The following is a 26380-nucleotide window of genomic DNA, read 5'->3' as shown; positions in this document are numbered from 1 at the left end:
AATCTGAATAAAATTTGATACTGAATTTGTTGTTCACATCACAATCTGAAAATGTAGTAAATCACTATTACCACAAAATGTAGTAAAAAATCAGACTGTAAACGATGGAAAAACCGACCCGAAACACTAAAAAGGCATTCGAATCCGGCCCGAGTTAACTTGTCGACGGAGAAAGCAAACCGAACGAATATCAAATGGAGGAAAGTGAGTAAACATAAGAAAAACCAGAGGGAGATGATTCTTCTTCCACCGTTTCCGTGTCACCTCTTTTCTTCTATTAATTTTTGATAGGAATGTGTGTCTCCAATTTCCAGTTTTTGATAATTGAATTTGTCAAGTAAGCTTTCTTTTGATATTTGTGAGTTTGTGTATCCTATGAATCTAAAAGTCTGAACCTGAAAATGTGGAAGTCGTCATCATCATCTTCTTCTTCTTCAAGACTTGTCGCTGCTTTCCTCAAACATCATTTCAATCGTCATCAAGTCAACCACTTTGGCATACCTTCTTCTTCCTCTGCTAATGTTTTCCACCAACTCCCTTCAAATCCCTCTTGCCCAATTGCTGGTCTTTCCCAATTTCAGTTTCGCTTTGCTCACCACCAGACTCTGGCTACCCCTTTGAGAAACCTTTACGTTGCTAAACCCAACCCCTTTTCCTCTTCTGGGTTGAGGTTCTTTTCCTTCAAAACCTCTAATTCTGGTAAAAAATTCAATGCAAATTTCACCAAAAACGTCTTCCAAAGCCCGGCTAATACCTTTACTTCCACTTTGTCGAGGTACCGTGAGGCTATTGGCTTACATTTTGATGCCTTTTTCAAGAGGAATTACTTGTTTCTGTTTGGTGTTGGTGGAGTTTTGCTCTGTGCTTTGCTCTGGAGGATTATGTTCGGTATTGCTGACACTTTTGTTGGCCTCTCTGAAGGAATGGCAAAGTATGGCTTTCTTGCCCTTTCCGCTGCAATTGTTTCTTTTGCTGTAAGTTGTTATTTCTCGCCTTGTCCGCATTGGCTTTTAACTGCTTTACTCATACAAGAAGTGACCCCATTAACTTTTGGTTTTGGGATTGATTGTGGTTGAATCATTGACACCACAATTAGATATTTCTGCATAGACTTAGTAAATGTTGCTAATTGAGTTGTTCATACATTCATCCCTGAATGCGTATAAACTTTGTTTATACGAACTGTAATTTAATAAGTTTGCGTAATTGATTTACTTTTGATTTATTCTAAGAAGAGTTTTACGACTTCTGATGAGATACTCTGGATTTGGAGTTACAGTTTCATTGTATTGAAAATTAGAAAGAATAGCATCAATCTGCACTTACAGAATTAATGCTCATGAACGACAAAATATCATGAAAATTTAGCCATTGAGCTGACCTTAATTTATTGGCTGTCATCTTATTGAATACGTTTGGTCCTTCAATAAATAAATAAATAATAAAATAATAAAAGCCTTTTACTTTTCTTTGTAGACTAATGCGTTTCTATACTCCAGTAAAACTGAACATTGCTTCTTCTTAATGTCCATGTTTAGGGGTACAATTAATAAATATGATTATTTTGCTTGTTGCGTGGATTGATGATTCTGGCATTTTATTGTAGAATGATGCCATCTTACCTCTTTCTGCTTCATGCTTATTTTTTTATCTTCAGGGCTTGTATATTTACTCAAGATTAAGAATAAATCCTGACAAAGTTTATAGAATGGCCATGAGAAGGCTTAATACAGCTGCTGGGATTCTTGAGGTTATGGGTGCACCTCTTACTGGAACAGATTTAAGAGCTTATGTGATGTCTGGAGATGGAGTCACGCTGAAGAACTTCAAGCCAAGGCTTAGGAGCAAGCGATGCTTTCTTATCTTCCCTATCCAAGGTTCTGAGAGAAAGGGTTTAGTGAGTGTTGAAGTCAAGAAGAAAAAGGGCAAGGTTTGCTTCCCTTTCCTTTGGTCCGAGAGATGATGCATAAACTAAATAGTTTGCAGCATTATTACTTTTTTTTTAAAATGACAGTACTATCCTTTTTTTTACCTTCAAGAAGTATGAAAATATTAAACAAGTCATGGTTAGGATTTTTATCTAAGTCATATACTTGTGGGTGTTATTTTGTCATTTCTTTAAAATTCGATTGTTAAGCTCTTCTCTCTATAACTGCAGTGTGTTAACTGTTAAGTGTAGATATCAAAGCTGTTTGATGTTAACTGATTAAAGTGTAATTTACCTTTTTCAATTAACCCATCATATAATAGGGAAAGCATCTTCTTTGGTTATCCAACAATGAGATAGCAAAACTTCAATTTTTGAGCTAGTACGACATTTTGAGCATGCGACCTTACTTGTGAATTTTCCTTGAAGGTCAAGCCAATTTATACCCTAAAATAATTTAATTATCTGTTCGCTATGTTTGGGCAGTTATTATTATGTTTCTTCCTCTTGTAGTCAATTTTTCAGTTTCGAGAGTTCAAATTGAATATTCACTAAATCCAGTATATTTTGCTCCATATTAGCATTACTTAGAACTCAAAACTGAAAGTATCAAGCTATTTTTCACATGCCTCATTCTCAAATATTTCATCGATAAGGTATCTATATGGGATATCTGTGGTCTTATCCTTTGGATGAGAGAAGAGGGAAAGCCCCTTGGAAATAGAATTCAAAGTCCTAAATCTAATGGAGAGCATCTTTTTGTATGTCTCCCAAATATTTAAACCCAGATGTTTCTGTAGATAATTATGGGGGATCTCTTATCTTTTCTTTGGATGAATGATAGAGAGGGAGCTGATGAAATGGTTTCTCTCCGCCATTCTTTTAAGTAAATGAAATATTTGATGTCTAATGGACACCTTTCCTCGTACTATCCCTTGGAAACATATGAAATCTTTCTGTTATAGTTTCCTGTCTCCCCTTCGCTCTCTTCTGGCACGTAACCTAAAACATCCCCCCACCTAAAAAAGGGAAAAAAAGAACAGGTATAAAAGGGAAGAATACGTAATCTACATACATTGTAGAAGTACTGGCGGTATGTTCCTATATATCTTAACATTTGTTATTTTTATGCAGTATGATATGAAACTATTAGCAGTAGACATTCCCATGGCATCAGGACCTGATCAGCGGCTATTCCTGATTGGTGATGAAAAGGAGTACAAGGTTGGTGGTGGATTAATAAATGAGCTGAGAGATCCTGTAGTGAAAGCAATGGCTGCAACCAAGGAATTTGATGATCTTGATCAAGTTGAGGAAGAGAAGGATGCTGAGCGAGAACTTCAAGAGGCTGAAAGAAAGCGCCGTGAAGAAATTGAAAAGCTTGAAAAAGGTGGCAATCAATGATTGCTAGCTAGATTTTGTTCTTGCCCCTTCTTTTTTTCGATTACTGAAGTTTCTGAAAGTTTGCTTGAGGCCTTGACAATGCCAGATAAATTGAGTTGATGAGGAGTTCCCCGCATTATATTGCTTGTGGCCATTGTTTTCCTCATATTTTAACCGTCTTGTAGTCAAACGGCCCTATTGAAACAAATAAATCTTACACAATTGAAGTGGCCCTGTTGAAGCAAATAAATCTTACACAATTGAAGTACTGTGCATAACATGACATATAGTTTTTGCCATTTCTATTATTCATTTTACCATGTTGAGAAACTTTATTTCCGTCTTTTATGATGCTCTGTTATCATGCCTTTTCCTCCGGTGACTCCTTGAACAGGCAGCTCTGAATGGATTTTTGTATTGAGGCTATTGCATATGCAGGCAACGATTAGTTTTATTTGGAGGGTTACCATGCTTTGTATTGTTTCTTTCTCTCCAAGCGAATTTCAGCACCAGGACTGCAAAAGCTTTGCCCCCCAGGGAGTGTTCGGCCCAATGGAATTCAAAGTCCTCGTGTCCAGCTGTTTTCTGAACTTATGAATTCTGCAAAGTACTACTCCAAACCTCACAAAAAGGGCAAGTAAAAGAAGTGATCTCTGCTTTCATCATTATTGCCACTGAGAAAACAGGTTGCTTTTGGCATTGACAAACCCAATTTTGCAATCTATTCAATGTTGGCAACTTGTTTGAGATAGCCAATCTATCATAGCATGCATCGGATATACCATATGTTGTTGGAGCCGGATTGATCTTTGTCTGTCCACCTTATTTAGCTTGTGCCTGATACACTTAGTAGGTGTCAGCTATCCTGCATGTAGTTTGAATTTGATGGGGCCATGTAATGACACCGTTCTCCTCTGCAAAAGGATATATAATCCACAAACAGTTGTCTGAATTTCGACAAAGGTAATTAGACTATACATGCGGCCAATTCCTTTCACCATCCCTGGCAATTGCTGCAACTCAAATCTGCCTATGAAATCCAAATGCCGGCTTAACTTTGTCAATTTACTGAGCCGAGAGACAGAGGGCTATAAGGGCGTCAATTATCATTTCGTACACATGATGTGCCAGTGTTAGTGCATTGTTTTTATGCATGCACTACTACCCTGGATGGAATAACCTTATTCTCTTTCCTTAAGCTGGTAAAGCTAGGCGAGTTTTGCTAATGCAGGTATAAACCAGGCCTAAACTTGAAACTTGTCAAGAGTGGTGAGGATGTTATTTCGGTCCTAAAGCATTTTTTTTGACAAAAACTTTAAGGTGAGAGGAGATTTCTAAGATATAGAGACAAAGTAAACCGTAGGTCTCAAAAAATATATATATTAAATTGATAGATCATTCATTAAAAGAGATTGTTAATAATCAAGTTTAAAATGTCTTATGAGTAAAGTATTTAAATTTTATTAACTCAACTAATTCCCATTGACTGTCCTAAAGCATTTTTACTTCAAATTGTTCCTTTAATTGTCTTTGAGTGATTACAGATTTTGGTGTTTATCTCATGAGATCCAACAATGTTTGTTATAAGTTATAACCGCATCCCTGGAATGGGAACCTGCCTGCCTATTGAACTAACGGTGCATCCTTTCCTAACACAGAAACTAAAGCAATCAATCAGAAATTCTCGCAGCGGCCTAGGATGATGATTTTGATGTTACGGTAAGATGCTAAATTAATAGCCGAATGCTAACAGCCAACTAACCTTTGCCGTCAATTGACCCTATTTTGGGGTTCAGTCAATTTAGTCTTAAATTTGAATAGTTCTTCAATTCCTCAGGAATCTGGACCTACCCTGTTTATTACTCTCACTTAAAGGTAATGAAGTTGGAAAATGACTCCTAACCAGAAAGAGCTGGTGTTTACATCCAAGTGCCCCTACAAGCAAGCTGCCAAGCTTTGCTCAGTGCTTATACAAAACAATGCTCTTTCTAAGGCCGAAGCTATTTCTAACAACTTCCAACTTAAAGACAAAATGGAAATCGAAAGGACCCTACCACGTGAGTTCAAGCAGTGTCTCCTTCATGCCAAAGATAATTATTAGCATTGTTGTTGATTATCAAGTTAAATTAAGGTCTAAGGCCTTATTATTTATAATAAATTCTGTGTGTTTTTAATTCATTATATCTTTTTGAAGATGATTCAAATTCATGATAATGTACTTGGACCATTATGAAGAATGGTTAACAGACAGAAATGGAATACCAAACATTTATATTTCAAATTTAAATGTAATGGTTAAATCTGCATGATTGGTTCACTTTAGATCCATCAAAATAAAATTAAAAAAAATCACTTTAGCTTTTGTACATGTAAAAGATGCAGTGAGAAGGAAACCACATCTTCTGGGAGTAGTGGTCCAGTGTAATGGCGTTGAAACTCTTCACCTTTTTACTGGATTCTGCCTACAGCACCAACGAAAAAAGAGGGGAAGTCAAGGGATGAAATTTAGTTAAGCCTGGTGCCTATGCAACTACAAAGCTAGCTGATCCCTATTTCACTAAGCAAAACCTCTTTTCGTTCAAGTTTTAATGAGTTTGCTCTCCATCATTACAAGTTAGTTCTACCAACCAGGCCATCAGATCAAAAGCTAGTAATAGACACCGCAGCTAACTTGGATTTGATGCTGCTACCTGCTAAATCCTGCTATCAACGTTGGGACTTTAATATATGACATAAATTGTTAATCTCAAGGGTCGATGCTTAAGCTTCGAATTTGTGCGATTTTGAGATTCGGATATTCACTTATCTGATATCTCAGATGAGCCTATCTATCACGATTCACACTCTCTCTGGTCCTTTGGACTCACAATTTTAGGCGACTTATTTGAGAGGTGATGTAAACACTTTTATATCATAGTGACCCTCCTTTTATGTTCGATGTGGGATTCAAAACTTCTCTTTAGGTTCGTGATATTTTTTCCTACCCAATCTCGCAAGAAAGAAGTGGTGTGAACCCTTTTATACCTCCCGCCTCACAAGAGAGAGTTTTTTGTATATACATTCAAACAACTGTTGGTCATATTTCTCTTTATCGAGAAATCGAAGAAGCTATACAAGGGTTTTTTCGAACCTGCTCATATGATACCCAATCATATGGTATTTAAGCTCAAAAATTATATGTTCTACAACACCGGTATCAATTCGTGTATCTTCGGTTCAATTAGTACCATAGTACCGATCAACTTGCTGTCGAAAGTTTTTTTTATTAAAAAAAAATTGACATATTTCACTTTATTTTATTATGAGAATAAATCTTACTACTTCTGTTCTTGGAGTTTCCAGGCTTTCCTACCTAACCTCACAAGAGAGAGGTGGTGTGAACCCTTTTATACCCCAGTAACCCTCTTTTTATGTTCAATATAGGATTCAAAACTCCTCTACCCAACCTCACAAAAGAGAGGTGGTGTGAACCTTTTTATACCTTCTCTTTAGGTCCGTGATATTTTTTCCTATCCAACCTCACAAGAGAAAGATAGTGTGAGCCCTTTTATACCTCAGTGATCCACCTCAGTGACCCGTGACATTTTTTCCTACCCAACCTCACAAGAGAGGTGGTTCGAACTCTTTTAAATCACAGTGACCCTCCTTTTATGTTCAATGTGGGATTCAGAACTTCCCTACCTAACCTCACAAAAGAGAGGTGGTGTGAACCCTTTTATACCCTAGTGACCTACCCCAATGACCCAACCTCACAAGAGAGGTGGTGTGAACCGTGACATTTTTTCCTACCCAACCTCACAAGAGAGAGGTGGTTCGAACCCTTTTATACCCCAATGACCCTCATTTTATGTTCAATGTGGGATTCAGAACTCCTCTTTAGGTCCGTGATATTTTTTCCTATCCAACCTTACAAGAGAGAGGTGGTGTGAACCTTTTTATACCTTAGTGACCCTCATTTTATGTTCGATGTGGGATTTAGAACTCCTCCTACCCAACCTCACAAGAGAGAAGTGGTGTGAACTCTTTTATACCCTAGTGACCCTCTTTTTATGTTCGATGTGGGATTCAAAACTTCTCTTTAGGTTCATGATATTCTTCCCTACCCAACCTCACGGAGGCTGGCCACCCTACCTACTTCTCTCGAGGTGCTTGGCATGAATCGAACGGTATAAGGGGACATCACGGAGGCTGGCCACCCTGCCTATCTCTCTCGAGGTGCTTGGCATGGATCGAACGGTATATGGCTGAATCCTCTTTTTATGTTCGATGTGGGATTCAAAACTCCTATTTAGGTTTGTGACATTCTTCCCTACCCAACCTCATGATGTCCTCGTCACGGAGGCTGGCCACCTTGCTTACCTCCCTCGAGGTGCTTGGCATAGATCGAACGGTATAAGGTTGGCTCTGATACCACTTGTCATGGGTCGAGACTTAAGCTCCAAACCCGCACGGCTCCGGGAGGCTAGTCATCCTGCCTACTTCCCTCGAGGTGCTTGGCATGAATCGAACGGTATAGAGCTGGCTTTGATACCACTTGTCATGGGTCAAGACTTAAGCTTCAAACCCGCACGGTTTCGAAACCCGGACATCCACTCATTCGGTGTCCCAAATCAGCCTATCTGCCACAGTTCACATCCTTATGAGGTATTGTCCGCTCTAATCTCTTGGGCTCACGGGTTTGTGTTACAAAATACGTCTCACAAGGGAGAGGTGATGTGAACTTTTTTATACTCCAATAACCTTCATTTTATGTTCGATATGAGATTCAAAATTTCAGAGGTAAATTCTCAAATTTTTGCACGCTAGAGAGAACATGATGCTTCTCAGGAAAAATCCTTCTAGAGATTTCAGACCTCCAACTTTCTTCCAACACATAATTCATGAAAAAAAAAGATTTCATATTCGGTAGGGGAATGAGGTAAGTGATCTTAGGCTTACTACTCCAAAAGTGGTAATCATTGTTCAGGTAAATTGCAGAGATTAGAGGTATGATTCATATTCAGATCAAGCTATGTGACAGTTTGATACTTATTTTCCAAGGACTCTTTGTTCTAAATATTATTTTGCCCTTGGAGATAGAGTCAAAGTATTAAACCACTGAAAAATGTCCTGCATAGTTGTTTTTTTTTTACCACGTACATGAAAAGGGTATTAACAGCTAAAGCATTGTCAATTATTATACAACAATTAGTGTAGCTTCCAATGTGTTAGAGTTCTTTCCCAGTGAGCTTCCTTGTCCCATTTCTAATTGATTTGTGCTCCCCACCAGAAATTTGCTCCTTAGCCCTTAGCCTACATTCAACAGTCAAGGATACAGCATGAGTTGGTGACACCTATATTGCTGGATGTTTAAGAGATTACTTTTCATGTAACAAGGTCTTCTCTTTACTGAACAAAGAATAATGCAACTTTTCCTTTTTTCTTTATGATGATGTTTTCTTTTTTCCTTGGATTCTTTTCCTACCAATTTGCTTTTGAATATGACAGACCTCTTCTTTGATGTCTTTTAAACTTGTAAATGCTTGTAAATTTTTTTAAATTTGGGCCCACTTAATATGCTAACACTGTCAAATAATGACTGCATAATTTGCTTTACCACCTTTAAGTTGACAGGACTGCATAGTTTATGATCTCTGCTTCCCTGATACGTGTTCAGCTCACTATGTTGCATCGTTTTCTATAGCTGAATCAGGAAGGCAGCAGAAACTACTCAAGTCTGACAGGCGTTATTGCCTAATCTTCGTACTGAACAAATCTCCATGAAGTTCCAGCCCTTCATTTCCTTGCTTTTCCTTCTATTGTCTCTGCATAAATTTCCTGAGGTTGTGGCGGACCTGAATTCTGACAGTCAAGCCCTCCTTGACTTTGCTGCTGCTGTCCAACATGCTCGAAAACTGAACTGGAATGCAACTATCCCAGTTTGCACGTCTTGGGTTGGCATAACTTGCAATTTAAAAAAATCCGGTGTTATTGCCATCCATCTCCCAGGTATTGGACTTTCTGGCCCCATTCCGATCAATACCATAGGAAAGCTTAATGCTCTCACGATCCTCAGCCTTCGATCCAACAACCTCAATGGAAATCTTCCTTCTGATATCCCCTCCATTCCTTCCCTCCGTTGCCTATTCCTCCAACACAACAACTTCTCTAGTGTCTTCCCCACCTCTCTTTCCCCCCGGTTGAGTGTACTAGATTTCTCCTACAATTCATTCACTGGAACCATTCCAACTACAATTCAGAGTCTCACACGGCTCAAAATTCTGAACCTCCAGAACAACTCCATATCCGGAGCCATTCCCAATCTCAATCTCCCAAGTCTCCAAGTTTTAAATTTCAGCTATAATAACTTGAGTGGATCTATTCCAAATTCCCTCCAAAGATTTCCTTCTTCTTCATTTTTTGGGAATCCGTTGTTATGTGGTTCGCCTGTAAAGCTTTGCTCCACAGTCTCCTCTTCACCTTCTCCTTTTCCCTCTTACTTTCCAAGCCCACCAACAGTTTCTCAAAGTCGACATGCTACTTCAAAAAACAAACTAGGTGCTGGCGCCATCATTGCAATAGTAATTGGGGGCTTAGCATTTCTGCTTCTACTGCTAGTAGTGATCTTTATACGCTGTTTGAAGAGGACAGAAAGTGGGGGCAGTGGCTTGCTGAACAGAAAAATCTCTGCAGCTGGAAAGAGTGAGAAGCCTAATGATTTTGGAAGTGGAGTACAGGAAGCTGAAAAGAACAAATTGTTCTTTTTTGAAGGATGTTCTTACAACTTTGATCTTGAGGATTTGTTGAAGGCTTCAGCTGAAGTTCTTGGCAAGGGGAGTTATGGAACGACATATAAAGCTGCATTGGAGGAGGGGACACAAGTGGTAGTGAAAAGATTGAAGGAAGTTGCAGTTGGGAAAAGGGAATTTGACCAGCAAATGGAAGTTCTTGGGAGGGTTGGACGACATCCAAATGTTGTGCGACTTCGTGCCTATTACTATTCAAAGGATGAGAAGCTGTTAGTTTACAACTACATGCCAGCCGGTAGCTTGTTCTCGCTCCTGCATGGTATGCTTATCTCAACATCATTCTCCAATCTCCATTAGCATCATGTTGGCCCTATTAGTTTGCAAAGTAGAAGAAAAATATAGTTTGTTTTCTGCTTTTCTATTCTTGCAGTCTGAAACAGACGATTACGCTTTGACCAGGGCAAATTTTGGTTAAAATAATCATTGAAGCCCTAACTGTTGCGGAAGAAAATGAAATGCCCCACTTAGTTTCATAGTAAAATTGATTTGATTTAGTGAGAAATCTAAAGATTTTTAGTAATACATTGTTCAGTTGGCCGCCATAATTCTTGAATAAAGTTACTCACTCCGGTGCCAAAAGAAAAACGTACTAGATCACCTCACAGGATCAGTGGTTGAACATGTAATTAATATTTGTAAGTAATGTTGACATCCATAAGCAGAACCAGTTGAGCACCCTCATCTCTGACATGGTATGCAGCTCTGACTCCGTATAATTTTCGATTTCGTTCTTTAAAAATTTCCTGGCGATTATAAGATGCAAATTCAACAATTAGGACTTACTTATCTGACTATAAGATGCTAAATTTGTTTTTTTTTCCCCTTTATTTATCTGTTTCCAACAATGACAGGAAACAGGAGTACAGGGAGAACTCCACTGGACTGGGATTCAAGAATGAAGATTGCCCTGGGAACCGCTAGAGGAATTGCGCACGTTCATACCGAGGATGGTGGTAAATGCACCCATGGCAACATCAAGTCCTTGAATGTCCTCCTCAGCGATGAACTTGAGGCTTGTGTCTCTGATGTTGGCTTGGCTCCTCTGATGAATGCACCTGTAACCATGTCTCGTATCGTTGGATACCGTGCTCCAGAGGTGATTGAAACACGCAAAGTAAATCAAAAGTCTGATGTTTACAGCTTTGGTGTGCTCCTCCTGGAAATGCTGACTGCGAAAGCTCCCCTCCAGCCTTCAGGACATGATGGTGTGGTCGATCTTCCGAGATGGGTCCGTTCTATTGTGAGGGAGGAATGGACAGCTGAAGTCTTTGATGTGGAGCTGTTGAGATTCCAACATTTCCAAGAGGAAATGTTACGGATGCTTCAGATTGCGCTAGCATGCGTGGCGAAAACACCAGAAAAGCGTCCAAAAATGGATGAAACCGTTAGAATGATAGAGGACATACGACAATCTGAATCCAAGAACCGGACATCCTTAGAGGCAGAATCAATCATCCAAACACCCTGATTTGCAACAAAACTTCTGCTCATGGAACTCAAATATTCGATTCTCTAGTCTTTCTGGGAGAGCTTCTTCTTTTTTCCTCATTTGTTGGGGAATAACTATTTCCAAATTGCCATGGATTTGACTTACAAGCTTCAATCAATGCTCTGAACCCATGAATCTATGATCTTTTGATGAAAGTGTCATCCTCAATCAACTATAAATGTTTCCATCATTGCAATACAGGATAATATGACCAAAAACTTATTAATATGGAAAAGTGATGTCTATGATCAAGAAAAATAGACATTTTTGAACTTCCATGCCATATTTAGTAGTTAGTTACAAGATTTCCTTATAACAAATGATAACTAACAAACTCATTCTGTCAAAAATGGAACATGAAAAGGCAAAGACTCGGGAGTTAGAGATAGACATAATCCATCAAAAGATGGCACCTCAAATCCTATATTCTCGGTTCACATCCTTTGGTTCTTCTATTTTTCGTTCCTCCAATTTTTTTTCTTTTTTTTCCCCCTATTTTCCCTTGGCGGCATGGAGGGCTGTCATGACAGGGTTTCATTGAAAATGCTTTGATTGCAAAGAATATCATATCCAAAGGATCCCAAGGTAAAAGTTTTTGGTCATTTATTATTCTTAATACAATGATAATCAACTTTGCTGCAAATTTTTGTTTGTATTATATTTATAAAGATTTCGTGCAAAACATTTTATTTTCCTTCCTTCGCTATCCTTAAATCTCTGTTGAAGAATGAAACTGAAAAGAGAAGGATTAGCAGCTCCCGTTTACATTAGGCTATTAAGGTAGCACATTGAATTTGCAGAAAATTTGCAGTAATGCAGGATGATTTTTGTCTGAATCATGTCCTAGGAAGAGAGGAAAATGTAAATAAATTTTTTTAAGGGAAAAGATAGGTAGCATACCGATAGAGGAATCTTTTTTCAAGGGGATTTCAATGCAGAATATATGAAGAGATAGAGGATCTTTGAGCTTTGAAATCAAGACTGATGAAAATTCAATCTTTTCCTTTTCCCCTTCTTACACGTAGGATTCATTAGAACTATAGCATTGTTCTTTTCATAGCAGCGTTCCTCTTTTCCAGTCATAGGCAATCTGAGTTTATAATATTGCAGAGGCCTGCTGTAACTTCATCAACAGGGGTCAGTTGGGCAAATGGGACATCGTTGGACCAAGGTGAGTCATTCAAAACAAGCTTCTGTTTTGTTTCCTTTCAAAGAGTGTTGCCTTCTCCCATTTCTTCTTTCTTTCCCTTTTTTGTTTGATTTGTTCGTTTTAATTAATTAATTTTCCTTTCACATGACCTGGGTATATAAAATAGTTAACCTTATAAACTTGATTCGCATAAAAATCTTTCCAAGTCACTGGAAAGCCAAGTAGCAACAAATATGATAGTAACTGCACAAGAGACTTCTAGAAGTTCAACAGCAAAAGCATTTTGTTTATATGTTAAAGCAATCCCAAGTTCCCAAACAGCATTGATCTTGTCAAGTGCATGCAAAAGTGCACTAGAAGTTCAACAGCAAAACCAAATGTTAAAACAATCCCAAGTTCCCAAACAGCATTGATCTTGTCAAGTGCATGCAAAAGTGTATTGACAAATACCTTGGAGACTGTCATTTCCACATTACAACTGCCTGCAGTTGACAGGAATGCTTTGGTTTCTTAAAGGCATGCTTTTCAAATAGTGTACTAACCTATGCGCTTCTTTGTGCAAACAAGACTATTTCATCGTTGACGTCAACTCCCATAAAAGTTTTTCTCCTATAGGGTATTCTCACTTCTTAGGTCTCAGGTTCTTTTGGTTTCTAATCTGAAGTTCCTTGGTTTCAGTTCTTAAGTAATATTTACATCTGATTTCAGTTAAAGCCTTTTAATTTTTAAATCATGCCTCAGAGTTAAATGATTGTTGATAGTAAAAATGGTGTATCAGAATCCTTGTTAAATCACTTCTGGTACACAGTTCTTGCAGTTCTTCAAATGCCGTAATCTAGGCGTTAAGGATCATCAACCACGGAGTGTGGAACTTGCCGGCAGAAATGTTCACTATATAACTACCATACAGAGCTGGGAAGTAAAACTAACAGAGTCAACCAGGGATGGAAAGATAGTAAGTCTATGATGCCTTTTACATTTTCCATTGGTGGAAAACATGAAGACTTTGTCAGAAGAAATTGCAACTTCTAAGTCATGATTTCTATGTCTATACAGAATGTCTAAATTATACAATACAAGGAGAATAACATCTGGATATAAAAAAATGCATTTGCTTTTGTGCTATGTTTCACCATTGGATGGATACAGAATGATTGATCATTAATATGCATCAACTGTCTTCATTTTTTCCCTTTATGCATATCTTTAAAGAGGCTTCTTGGCTTATATTCCACTGCATGAATAGATACTTCCATCTCAGAACATGTGCTTCTAGCGTGCTGATGATGATGTAAGATTTGCTTACTTGCTTGCCATTTGCTTGATTCTACATTGCAAGTTCTCCAGTGGTTTGCATAGAACTGCAATGGATTGTTCTTTGTCAACGGAATCCATTTGAAATTCTCCATCTTTTATTGAGCCATGAAACTTGCAGTGTGCATGATGATTTTTCTAGCGTCTTTTCCTTTTTGCTTGAGTCTGCTTCATTTCTTCAGGATCACAATGCCACATACATGTTAATGGTAAACATCAAAGTACTTAATTGCATGCAACTATTACCGTTGAGCCATTTGAATTTCTCACTTTATACCCGTCTAATTTTCTTACATTTGACTTTTTCTTCTACTTTCCAACAGCTTGTTGCAAATTTCAGTGCACCATGGTCTGCTCCTTGCAGATCAATAGCACCAACCTACTGTGAGCTTGCAGATAAATATCCTTCTTTGATTTTTCTAACTGTGGATGTCGATGCGCTTGCAGTGAGTGAAAACACTTTTTTTTTTTTTTAATCTTGATAAAACTCTCTAAAGAAGTAACTTTGTGCATCACACGACTCTTTCCTTTATATGAAACACCATTTTCTTCCTTGAAATGCAAGAACTTACATGTCTTAAATTTTTTTGGACCCTTAACTGTCACCATGCTAGTCAATGCCTAAGGGATAACTTGATAACTTATGCCGTCTTACCATATACAGGAGTTCAGCACTTCATGGGATATCAGTGCTACTCCAACATTCTTTTTTCTTAAAGATGGAAGGCAGGTGGACAAATTTGTAGGTGCTGACGAGGTAGAACTCCCAAAGAAGATAGCAGCAGTTGCTAATCTCGCGAGCAGGTTTTGAGTTGACAGCATTTTCCATATCCCAATCAGCGTAATCACTTCTTCCCTATAGTCCCTACATGTCATTTTCCACTGAGTAAATGACGCTACAACTCCAGCAGCTGGCTCTTAAAGACCTCAGAGGTATTATTTTCAATTCAGCCCTGTTTTATCGGCTTCATCCCACACAGACGGTGACAGGATCGCTCAAGAGGATAATCTGAAATCTGGAACTACCCTTCCTGTTTTTGTAGTCCATATACGACTATGAATTATAAGCCCATCATCTGCAGTAAGGAAAAGCCAATGCATTGTGCAGACAAATATTATGAATAAGTCGTGGAAGAGTGCATTTATGATTCCTAGACACCGAAATGTCTATTGTTGCCAAAGCCAAGACTAATAGTAATTTTTTTTTTCCTTTTTTTGGTACTATTGGTTGTTCAAATAATATTTTAGCTCCAATGGAAATTTGTTGTGTATAGAAGTGGTACCTTTCAAAGTCCTCCCCAACACCTTAAACAGGCATTGAATCCCTTCCAACATGAGCGCACCACTCTTTCTCATAATCAGCTTCTTGCAAAAGTTATTTTCCGCATGGCAGAATGTCAACAATTTAATTATGGAAAGAGGAAAAATGAACTGATGAACTAAAAGACGGACAACAGAAAATGAATGAACAAAGGCAAAACCAGTTTCAAGAAGAATAGGAAATCAGAACACAGTTGATTCTTTAGCAACCTTAAATAGAACAATTTTCAGAATAAGAAACATAAAATTTAACAAAGCTGGACAGATCATTGCTGAAGGCTGGTCAATTTTTTCAACCATTTTCATAAGCAAAAGTCAGTAATAGCAGAAATTAAAGTCCTTAAGAATTTAAACCTAAAGTTGAATTTCATTCCTATTTAAGAATTTTCTTGGATACTCCAAGCTTTCTTCTCAAAAATTCAAACCTGACCTCAGGTAGAGCTTTAGTCATTATGTCTCAGCAATCTGATTTTCAGAGTTGCAGTAGACAACTCCGAATTTCCTCAAGCCTTTCAGCTTCTATGATTACATGGTATTTCACATTGATATGCTTGGTTCTTCCATGCTGAACTAGAATTTTAGATATTGCAATGACAGATTGGTTGTCCACCAAAATATCAGTAGCTTCATCCTGAACTTATTCCAAGTCTGTCAGAATATTTCTAAGCCAAAAGGCTTAATTTGCTGCTGCTGCAGCAGCAGAACCATACTCAGCTTCAGCTGAGGATTGAGTTACAACTTGTTTCTTGGAGTTCCATTGGAAAACTCCACTTCCAAATGAAAAAACATAACCAAAAATGCTTTTGGAATCATTAACACTTTCAGTCCAATCACTATGAACATAACCTTGAAGCTTTTCACTTTCATGCTTAAAAAACCATAAGCCAAGATCAAGCGTATATTTAACATAACTGTTTTAGCAGCATTGAAATGAACTTGACTGGGGTAATTCAGGAACCTGGGGAGCAAACTAGCTAGTATTGGTTTATCTTCCTCCCACGGAAAATTATCCAAGTTTATCTGGAGTTTCTTCATGGGTATTATCTTTGTAATTTTTCTTCCTGCTTAGGGTTTCCAGGTCTCCATTATTTTGTACTAAACAATTTGCTTATTTGATAAACCAAATCCAGGATTAATGATTGACAATCCTGGTGAGATCACTACTCACCCCTAACTCAAGTAAATTTGAAATGAAAGCAGATTTTTTCTAACAGAACGCAGGTGTTCTCTATTTTTGTATCTATCACTACAATCTATGACTGTTATTACGATGGAAATCATAGGATACAACACAGAAAGTTCTAACTTATAGAAGTCCTGTTGGTTCAACATCCTCAGCAATTTGAAAAATGTTGACTTTTGTACTTGAAACAGCTACCTTGTGACCATCTAAGCATCAAGGACGGAGTCATAAAACAACTGCTTCAACACAAAAACACTGTTTGGATTTTTCATAATATCAATCATGTCTTCTCAAAATACATGTTTAAGAGCAGACAGCAGTGTTTGGTTTAAAGAAACAAAAAGGAAAGAAATAACAAATAATATGTAGTTCATAGTTGACGATTTTGACAATCAACAAACTCAAGGACAGAAGCTTGCTAGGGCAGCCATCTTCAGCCACTTGGGAATATGTGAACATTAAAAATCCCAAACAATATCAAGCATTTCTCTGAAGAAATGAGGCTGCAGGCCTCACATATGTGAACCCCTTAAAGGGATTCTCGCCGAATGTTGGGCTAGCAATTGGAGAATCAAGAACTGGCATGTTAGTCCAGCACTCCTCAAAATTAGGAAACACAGTGGTTCCCTGCGACTTTAGGGAGAAAACTTGGCCTAATCTCCCGAGCCTCTAATTTCTTCCAGTTAATGGACTCGAACCACTTATGGCATTTGATCTCCTCACTACCACCTTGTCCACTGCCAAGTCGCTTGCTTGGTTCTTTCTGTAGCAGCTGAAGAGAATAATAAAGTCTTTTAAATCTAAAATTCCTCATTAATTATTTGTAGCATCAACTGGTTATGTAGAGGTACGAAAATTCAAACCGGATGGTCAGGAGGAATGATAAAAAATTGCATAACTTGAAGCAGCACAATTTAGTTTCACAGCTGTACAAGTTCTAAACATTTTTGCATAACATGAAGTAGAACAATTAAGTTCACAGCTATGGAAGTGTTACTTTTTCAGAGCATTGAATCATTATGATAAAGGCATAAATATATGAGAAAGTGAATTTAATCCCCTTGAGGATTGAGTGTGCTTCACTTGACAAAAATGCTGGCAGCTTGATCTTATCCTTTATTATTTTCTCCTGGATCTTCTGTCTGTTTCCACCAGAAAAGGGTGGCTGCAAAACAGTAAACGATAATCAAAAGTAAGGCTAAGCATGAATAACAAAAGCAATGGTTAGGAATTGTGAGACACTACAAATGAACTTCCACAGGACGTAAGAGCAAATCAAGATCTGAAATCACAAGACTACAGTTAAGCCAAACAGGTCCGAAAGTATTAGAAGTTAATCTGATTCTTAAATTGCCTTCCCCCCTCCCCCCAACTTTACCATACGTTATTCTTAATGTAATGCCACAAGAACAAAAAACAATCTGGAACAATTCTGTATCACTTCTCTATGATGTATATGTGATTATAGGTAGATATTATTGTTATGTATCTGTTCCTAGATGAGACTTCCTCTGAAAAACATATGATCAAAGGACTGAAACAGGCAAGCAAAGTTCCTAAACTAAACAGGTTGCTTCCCAAACCATACAATGGAAAGCATTTAAACGAGTCAACCTATTTTCCAAAGGTCATATTGCTCCCAAGTCCCAACATTATTAATTAATCAAGAATACAGTCAAGTTGGTTTCATCAAGCACCGAGGGCGAAAGAAAAGTCTGCTTTCTCCCCAATGAAATTACAAGCTGTACATTAAGAATGGAAAATTTTCTGCTCCTGGAAAAAGCTTCACTTTACCACAAGTGCATAGACAACAACAAAACCCTTTCCACTATATGGGATCACTGACATGGATCAAATTACACTAATGCTTACCACAGATTGGTAGAACACAAATAAAATTATCAGAGTGTATAATCATATACCAACCTTCCCAGTAAGCATTTCAAAGAGTAGAATTCCCACACTCCACCAATCGGCAGCCTTGTCATGGCCTTTGCCAAGAACAATTTCAGGTGACATATATTCTAAAGTTCCACACATGGAATTGGATCTTGTATTTTTGTCAAATTCCTTTGCTAGGCCAAAATCAGTCAGCATAACCTGATAACACAAGGGAAGCATCAACCACCATGAAGATAGTTTAGAAATCAGTTGATGCAATCAATGTTAAAAATGAGTCAGCAATGCACACAGTTTCCCAATCATGCAATCACATAGACTGTGACATAAGGGTAGCACCAACCACCATGAAGATAGTTTAGAAATCAGTTGATGCAATCAATGTTAAACATGAGAGAGCAATGCACATAGTTTACTGATCATGCAGTCACATAGATTGTGACCAACAAAAACCAGCCACCAGGTCACACATACATCCAAACAACATTTCAGGTTTGAAAACCTTGAATTCTGCTATAAGCATGGACATACAAACAGTAGATACAATTTCTAGTAGATGAAAAAAAGCATTTGCACACACATACATACACACAAAGAGCATTTTGCACATTCTTACATTCCCATCTGCATCAAGAAGAATATTTTCAGGTTTTAGATCCCTGTGCATTATGCCATTTGCATGGATATGAGAAACAGCTGATACTATCTCTGCAGTATATATGCGAGCCAAATCTTCCCTGAAGAAGGAAATGAAAAATGTTGGACCATGCTCCAGAAATTTCACTTCATAAATGCAAAAAGCAGTTACAGCTTACAATACCTACCTGAACAAGCCCTGGCGGTAAAGCTGGAAGAAAAGATGCCCCCCATTAACAAAGTCAAGCACAAGATACAGCCTATACTTGGTCTGCATGAAAATATAAATGAATTAACTTGTATCTATAATAAATATGACAGTCCAAGCAAAAAAAAAAAGGACTGCCAAAATATTCAGCACCAGTACATTATCCTATTTGTACTATCATTGTATCATCAAAACATGTGAATATCATAAGAGAATAAAGTAACCAAAAATATTAAAAATTATTCTACTAGTACATCATTACTTGGAATGAGTATCTGAGCTGCACAATGAAGGGGTGATCCACTTTTGTTAATATATCCCTCTCAGATTTCATATATTCAGTGTGATTTTTCTCCATAATCTTATCCTTGCGCATGACCTTCATCGCATATATGTCAGAGGTATTGCTCAACCTTACTTGATACACCTTTCCAAAAGCACCTTGGCCAACAACCTTTAAAACTTCAAAATCTATGAGTCCCACATACTGCTGTTCCACGGGTTGACTCTCTACATGACCATCAGGGTTCTTGGGAATGACGTCAATAATTGAAGGTTCTGTGAGCTCTTTTTGAGCCTCTTCCCTGACTCCTTCTACAAGTTCCAAGGAATCCCCTGTTTCACGTAATATAAGCTTGCTAAGCTTCAATGACTGGCTAACATAAGTTGAGGGACCAACCAAGGAGTGTGAGCGGCTACAGATGACAGCTGGATCATCATAAAGCAATTCATTTGATTCAGTCATAACAACCAGATTTTTAGGATTCTCAGTGCTGATTTTCATTGAGGCTTGAACAGGAGCAGGCCCAAACACATCAGAGAAATCAAACTCAAGATGATCAGAGGTCAAAGTACCAGGTTGCCCCTTGGGAAAAAGCAAATGATTCTGGAAGGCTTTGTGAATGTGGGATCCATTTAAACTAGATAAGTGAGAGGAAACCATGCTGCTTATATGAAATCAGGCGGATAATTTTAAAAAGCTTTTGAGGCTATAAATGGATCTCGCTGAATGATTCCACTATGCGAATAGATGAAGAAGGGCACCTAACAATGGCCTTAAATAGCAGGAAGTTAACGTATGCAACAGGGGATCCTAGAAAACTAGGAAGCAAGCAAGCCAAAATCCAGAAAATAAAATCGTTCTTGTTCCCCGATTTGCAGGAAACTGTGGATGCAACAGTTCTTGAATTCATGAAGATCAAGTTAGCAAAGCTGTAGCCCAAGGCAACACAAAGTCAGTTCCAGCTGTAAATGAAAGTCCTATGTATCACCTTAAAATAGCATGAATATAGAAAACATACAGAAATGCATAAAAGGGAGATAAATGCATTTAAAAAAAAAAAAACAATGAACTCTCAATTGTGTGTTTTATAACAACTTGCAAAGAAGAGTGAAATGTCAATGCAAAGTAGCTAAAATGCCCATTATGTTGTAACATTCAAGCACAACAATAATAACCCAAATGAGCCTATAGCAATGCATTACCACATCTCTCTTCCACAAACACCAACCATTTGGTTTAAACCTGATTATAAACCTGATAAGCTGAAACAATTGAAATTCTCTACAATATGGTCATCGCTCAACTTATGTTACATGTGCAAACTGCTACAAATCACACGAAAAATTCACTTCGATAAATGAGTACATTTTGAAAGCATCTTCATAAATAGATTGATTTCTACCGATTATAATAGTACTTGTTTCACCTCATTCATATGATACTCCTTTTATCTAACAATTCACATTAAGGAACATTTTTTCCAATTTAAATTATAGCCCAAAATTCAATTGACTAAAATAATAATAAAGCCCTTGAACTTTGTCACTTTATTTAGATAAGTCTCTATATTTTTATTGCACCCAAATAAGTCCTTAACCTTTAATTTGTATCTTAATAAGCCCTTAATCTTTTAATTTGCATCAAAATAAGCCCTAACCGTTAATTTGTACCTAAACGAGCCCTTAACATAAATCAATCTTCGGTTCGAAATAAGGTCTTATTTGGATACAAATCAAAGGATAAGAGCTTATTTGAGTAAAATGAAAGTATAAAGGCTTATTTAAGAAAAGTGAAATAATTCAAGGGCTTTTTTTAGTATTTTAGCCAATTCAATTCAACACACAGCTCTAACTTAAACCAAAGTTATGCAGAAGAAAACCCTTACTGGACCAGATTACATGATTCAATAAGATACCGAAAAAAAAAGAAAAATCAATGTCACATATAATTTAACATGAAAAATAAAAATAAAAATAAAAAACAACGAAATCATGATTAGATCTGTGAAACTTAGACCTTTCGTTTAAAAGGGAAGAACAAAATATTATTGATAATAATAAGAGAAAATAAGGATGACGATTCCGAAGACAAATAAGAAAAGCAACTCAAAGTACAAAATTTGATTTTATAACCAAAAAAAAAAAAAACAGAAACTCTAACAAAAAAAAAAGAAAATCTACAAATTCAAAAAAGAAAAAAAGAAAAAAGGGGAGACTTTTGGAGGATTGCAGAGGCAACGCGGAGACGAACGCTTTCGTGAAAGAAAGTGAAGAGTTTTAGCAATCGAAGGCCTCGTTTATATAATAGTTATTATAGTAAAATTATAACTGCTTTAGGAATTCAGATGTTAAATACGTGGCTAGTTTTGATTGGTTGATGCAGCTAAAAGCAAAGTCAAAAGTCAAAATTTAATGCATTATATGCGGCTTTGCGTTTTGGGTCAATCACTCACATCCATCCACGTAGCACAAAAACATGCACCTGGGCAGGCTTCTGCCGTTTCGTTCTCCACCACAAAGACAAGAAAAAATTCCAATTCTTTGAAAAAAAACATTCACATCAATTTTAAATAAAAAAACTCACGATTATTAACATTAAGGAATAAAATAAAGAAGATAAGTGATTGTGACCATTTATATATATATATATATATTTTAAGTTATTCTATTTTATTTTAATTAAAGATGTAAATGATGTATTAATATTTATAAATTATTTAAGTTTAATTCAAATAAAATTTAAATTCGACATAATTATTATTGAGTCGAATTCGAACTCAAATAGTTAACTTATCAATCGAATCAAGTTTAAACATTTTTATATCCAATTCGAGTAGCTTACGAGTTTAATTGAGTTTTTATATTTTAATTATTTTAATTGATAAAATATATCGAATTTAAGTTCAAATAATTAAGCTTTTGTTGAATATAAAAATTTAGTTTATTTTACATATTAATCGAGCAAGCTTAAATAGCTTGATTTTTATCTTAGATCGAACTCAAATTAAAAAAATAAAATTTGATTGAGTTTGAACTGAATTTCAAATCTCGAATTTAAAATCAAATTTAAATTTAATATTATATTGATTCGAACTCAATCAATTACATTTTTAATCCTAATTATAGAAACTTACCCTAGCAAGAAAGAAAATTATCTTTTAAACTTTGACAACCTTTGAAGGGTCTAACGTCTCGTCTTCTTAAGTCAAAGGCTCATTGGTGAATTTATATTTTTAGTTAGTAATAAAGGTAACATTTTTAATTTGATTGATCTTTTTGCATGCTGATAATATGATTTGATGAAATGACATTAACATTTAAGATTAAATAATGGTGTTTTTATATTAGATTTTTGTCGTCTGAAGACTTCTTTTGATATATTTATAATTTTTTATTAAATTAATCTTAATACAAAAATATTACAATTAATTTTTTTAAAATTTTTCTTTTTTTCAATAGTACAAATTAAAATGTAATTTTAATTGAAAGTGACTCTTTCTTGTCTTTTTTTTTGTGTGATTGGATATTAAATATTAGAAGTCTATTTAAAATCATAATTTATTTGCCATCTTTTTATTAAATTATAAAAAACAAATTATATTAATTAATGGTTATAAGGACATATAATGCTTATATAAAAAAATTTGGAAGACATTAAGTTTATACAATTCATTCATAATGGAAGAACAACAAACTAACTAATTATGTTCACATTAGTTACATATTTACATTAAGATGTAAATATCAACTTATTCATTGAAGAGCCTAAAATTTTAAATGGGATCTTGCTAAGAGAATTAAAAATAGTTGTAGAATACAACTATAATTTCAATCCTTTATCCTCAATAAGGTTTCACTGTAATTGTTATTATAATTATGTTTGAATATTTACATTAGTTGATCTCAATGATGATCAAATATCTAATTTATTCACTGAAGAAAAGTTTATTATTTAGATTTAAAAAAAAAGTCATACTTGATGTAATGTAACATAAAAAGAAAGCTTTACTTACAACTCAACACAGAGCAAAGTCTAAGATTTGTGGTAGCTTTCCATTAGCAAGTGACATCTTATAATTTAACACAAAAAAAATAGTCATGCTTGCAACTTAACACAAAATAAAGCCAAAATTTGTATATAAAAAGAAAGATTCATCATATTCAAACACCAACAAGTACAAAAAGAATCATGGGTGCTTACTATTGCATCAGAAGCATAACAAAAAATCAGCACCTTGTTGAGTTAGGGTTGTGGCATATGTTCAATTTTGGATTTTTTTTCTTTTTCCATGTAAAACAATTATATGTGATGTTATGAAAAATTTTATCTTTTGGGTTGAAAATCACATGTAGAGAGAAGTTTTGTAACTTGGTTTCTTTACAAGGGATTCTTTTGAGAATAAGCCTTGTAGGACCTAAGCGATTAAAAGCAAAAAAATCAAGCTTATTGAATTTTATTGCAAGTTAAGCATTACATTTTTTTTCTATTCTTAAACACTACCTTATAGAACGATAATTGACCACCAAATCCTACAATAGAATAAAATCTTGCAAGACTTACATTATGATTACTATTGTTAATAGAGAGAAGACAATCCTAGTAAATAAAGTGAAATACTTGATTAGTAGCAGCGTTAATATTCTTAGAAGGATGTTATTACCTTACCTTAATGCAATGCTATACACATGAAAGCTTACTAAATCTTTCCTCTATCTTATCCCATTTGACTTAAGCATATTTAAGCTCTAAGTCTATGAACAAAAATAACAACTTCATAAATCCTAGAGTCAATTACCTATATTCTTGTTAATTATGCAAGTTTAAACACTTAATAAAAAATTTGAACACTTAATGGAAAACCAAACTTCAGAAGTCACCTAATTTGTTAACAAGCTTTAACTTTTAATTTAATTTTTAGAACTAAAAGCAATTAACATTTATGTATCTCATGTATTAAAATAAGGAATTATAGTTGACGAATGATTGATGGTCAAGTTTAGATTGAAAACTTGTTGGCAACTACAAATTATGAAAAAAATTTAGATTACAAAAAATAAATATGAAAGTGGACCTTAAAGAGTTATAACGTAATTTTAAAGTAAAAATAATAACACAATGACATCAAACAATCACATTAAAGAAAAAATAAAATGAAATGGTTTACTGGGACTTACAATGGTGTTCAAGAAGAGAAGAAACATAATTGACAAACATACAAATGGGAATGTAACAAAGCTCATGGACTAAATGAACTAACACTTTACTTACACAAAGATAATAAAACAGAAGCTACAGTAAAAAGAAAAGTTAACTAATAATAACCTAACCATAAACACTAAATACAAAAACATCTATGATTACTTGATTAGAATAAAGCTTGATTGATTAAAAGCATTCAAGCTTATTCAGTTCTATAGCAAGTTAAGCATCATAGCCTTTCCATTCTAAAAAACCACCATATTGAATGTTACTACACCATATATATACTTTGTGCACAATTAAAATTATCTAATATAAACATTACATAAGCAATCCCTTAAACTTTCTTATGGAAAATATTAAGATGTTTCAGGATAACCAATATAACATGGGTTTTTTTATCCCACAATATGGAGGAAGTAATGGTTAAAATGTAAGCATACATAATATTTTAAAAATAATTAAGCTTGTGAACTATTGACAAGTAGATTAGCTAACTAAACATGCAAAAGGAAAATCTGCATGTTGTATGAACAAAGCTGGACATCACTTAAGGAATATATTCATTGTTTTGGTTAATCAGGGAATTAAAATTAAACTTGTTTGTGTAGACACTATTTTGTCCAAGACTTTTAATCAATTGGTCAAGATATTTAACTTCTTCGAGTCGAATTTCATATGGATTATTAAGATTTCGAAATATCAATTGGGTCTTAAAAATTGATTTAGGCTTTGAATGGACATTTGGTGTTTGAGCTTTGAGCCCAATAGATAGTTTTATTTTGTTTGTGTTTGGGCTTGAGCCCAGTAGGTAACTTTTTTTTGCTTTTTTTTATTTCATTGCTTTAATAAAAATTAAATAAAAACTAAAAAAGAAAGAAAATCAAAATAATTTGTGATCCTGTTTAGGGCATTCAATCTCAAAAATCAAATTTGCATAAAAAAGGAAACTAAATTATGAGAAGTGGTAATGGTAATTGAACCAATTTTTAAATGAATAAATCAAGTAACAAATAGGATCAAATTTGTTTGTGACAAATTCGATCTTTGCTATTAAATGAAATCCTTAAAATCATTATTAAAAGCCTATATAAATGCTATTTAACACATAGTGAAGACAAATAAAACACATGAAGAGAATAGGTAAAAAGTATACAAAAAAAAATCACATAGTTTGAAGAGAGTTTTTTTATGGTAATAGGGATTTACAATTTTTTTTAGGGAAATTTGGGAAATGGTGAGGGTGTAATTCGATCAAGGTAGAATCTAGTAGGCAAAGAATGTAATTTTTTTTTTTTAAGATTTTTTTTTTGTATTTTTTGGAATCTTGTGGAAAATTTTGGAAATTGAATGAATTTTAAATTTGTCGATTGAATTTTCTAGTGAAGGTTGAAGTTTCTAGTGAGATTTCAGCATTTTTTTTTCAGAGCTTGACAAGTTTCCAATTTTCGACCATCGATGTTCATGTTTTTCTAAAAAAAAAGTAAAGAGAAAATGGGTTAGAGAGAGAGTGAAGGGAAATCTAAGACAAAAAATAAAAATTTTTATAAAAATAAAAATTTTTGCCTTTTATAGAAGTGCTAAATGGCGCTGTTTTGAAT

General features: G+C 35.4%; 3 protein-coding genes and 1 pseudogene across 4 annotated transcripts; 3 read left to right on the top strand and 1 right to left on the bottom strand.

Annotated features, from left to right (window-relative positions):
• The first annotated feature begins 156 nt into the window (after positions 1 to 156).
• LOC111294367 (uncharacterized) lies at positions 157 to 3590 on the top strand. Its single transcript, XM_022887646.2, has 3 exons — positions 157 to 974; positions 1658 to 1930; positions 3062 to 3590. Exons 1-3 carry the CDS (start codon positions 402 to 404, stop codon positions 3329 to 3331), a joined length of 1116 nt encoding a protein of 371 aa, XP_022743381.1. The 5' UTR covers positions 157 to 401; the 3' UTR covers positions 3332 to 3590.
• Positions 3591 to 8178: 4588 nt separating this feature from the next.
• Positions 8179 to 11736, top strand: LOC111294208 (putative inactive receptor kinase At5g58300). The gene is made up of 2 exons (XM_022887438.2): positions 8179 to 10357; positions 10950 to 11736. Exons 1-2 carry the CDS (start codon positions 9070 to 9072, stop codon positions 11564 to 11566), a joined length of 1905 nt encoding a protein of 634 aa, XP_022743173.1. The 5' UTR covers positions 8179 to 9069; the 3' UTR covers positions 11567 to 11736.
• A 137-nt stretch (positions 11737 to 11873) lies between these two features.
• Positions 11874 to 15325, top strand: LOC111295094 (thioredoxin H-type-like). Its single transcript, XM_022888459.2, has 5 exons — positions 11874 to 12172; positions 12698 to 12758; positions 13546 to 13692; positions 14375 to 14497; positions 14716 to 15325. Exons 2-5 carry the CDS (start codon positions 12738 to 12740, stop codon positions 14860 to 14862), a joined length of 438 nt encoding a protein of 145 aa, XP_022744194.1. The 5' UTR covers positions 11874 to 12172; positions 12698 to 12737; the 3' UTR covers positions 14863 to 15325.
• A 1469-nt stretch (positions 15326 to 16794) lies between these two features.
• Positions 16795 to 21867, bottom strand: LOC111294166 (serine/threonine-protein kinase AtPK2/AtPK19-like; annotated as a pseudogene). Its single transcript, XR_016327515.1, has 7 exons — positions 21796 to 21867; positions 19560 to 20509; positions 19278 to 19360; positions 19070 to 19190; positions 18481 to 18654; positions 17613 to 17719; positions 16795 to 17327 (listed from the first exon to the last, which is right to left on the bottom strand). The product of XR_016327515.1 is annotated as a serine/threonine-protein kinase AtPK2/AtPK19-like (transcript).
• Between the last annotated feature and the right edge of the window lie 4513 nt (positions 21868 to 26380).

Source organism: Durio zibethinus, chromosome 14, assembly GCF_047325235.1.
Source record: "Durio zibethinus cultivar Kanyao isolate XHJ-2024 chromosome 14, ASM4732523v1, whole genome shotgun sequence".
Classification (NCBI taxonomy): Eukaryota; Viridiplantae; Streptophyta; class Magnoliopsida; order Malvales; family Malvaceae; genus Durio; species Durio zibethinus.
This window is presented reverse-complemented; position numbering and strand designations above follow the sequence as displayed.

Excerpts from the sequence above, each read along its gene's own strand:
- LOC111294367 (XM_022887646.2), top strand. The coding sequence starts at position 402 with ATGTGGAAGTCGTCATCATCATCTTCTTCTTCTTCAAGACTTGTCGCT. Across the intron at positions 975-1,657 it reads CTGCAATTGTTTCTTTTGCT|GGCTTGTATATTTACTCAAG; the intron begins GTAAGTTGTTAT and ends TTTTATCTTCAG. Across the intron at positions 1,931-3,061 it reads TCAAGAAGAAAAAGGGCAAG|TATGATATGAAACTATTAGC; the intron begins GTTTGCTTCCCT and ends ATTTTTATGCAG.
- LOC111294208 (XM_022887438.2), top strand. The coding sequence starts at position 9,070 with ATGAAGTTCCAGCCCTTCATTTCCTTGCTTTTCCTTCTATTGTCTCTG. Across the intron at positions 10,358-10,949 it reads CTTGTTCTCGCTCCTGCATG|GAAACAGGAGTACAGGGAGA; the intron begins GTATGCTTATCT and ends CAACAATGACAG.
- LOC111295094 (XM_022888459.2), top strand. The coding sequence starts at position 12,738 with ATGGGACATCGTTGGACCAAG. Across the intron at positions 12,759-13,545 it reads TGGGACATCGTTGGACCAAG|TTCTTGCAGTTCTTCAAATG; the intron begins GTGAGTCATTCA and ends TCTGGTACACAG. Across the intron at positions 13,693-14,374 it reads CAACCAGGGATGGAAAGATA|CTTGTTGCAAATTTCAGTGC; the intron begins GTAAGTCTATGA and ends ACTTTCCAACAG.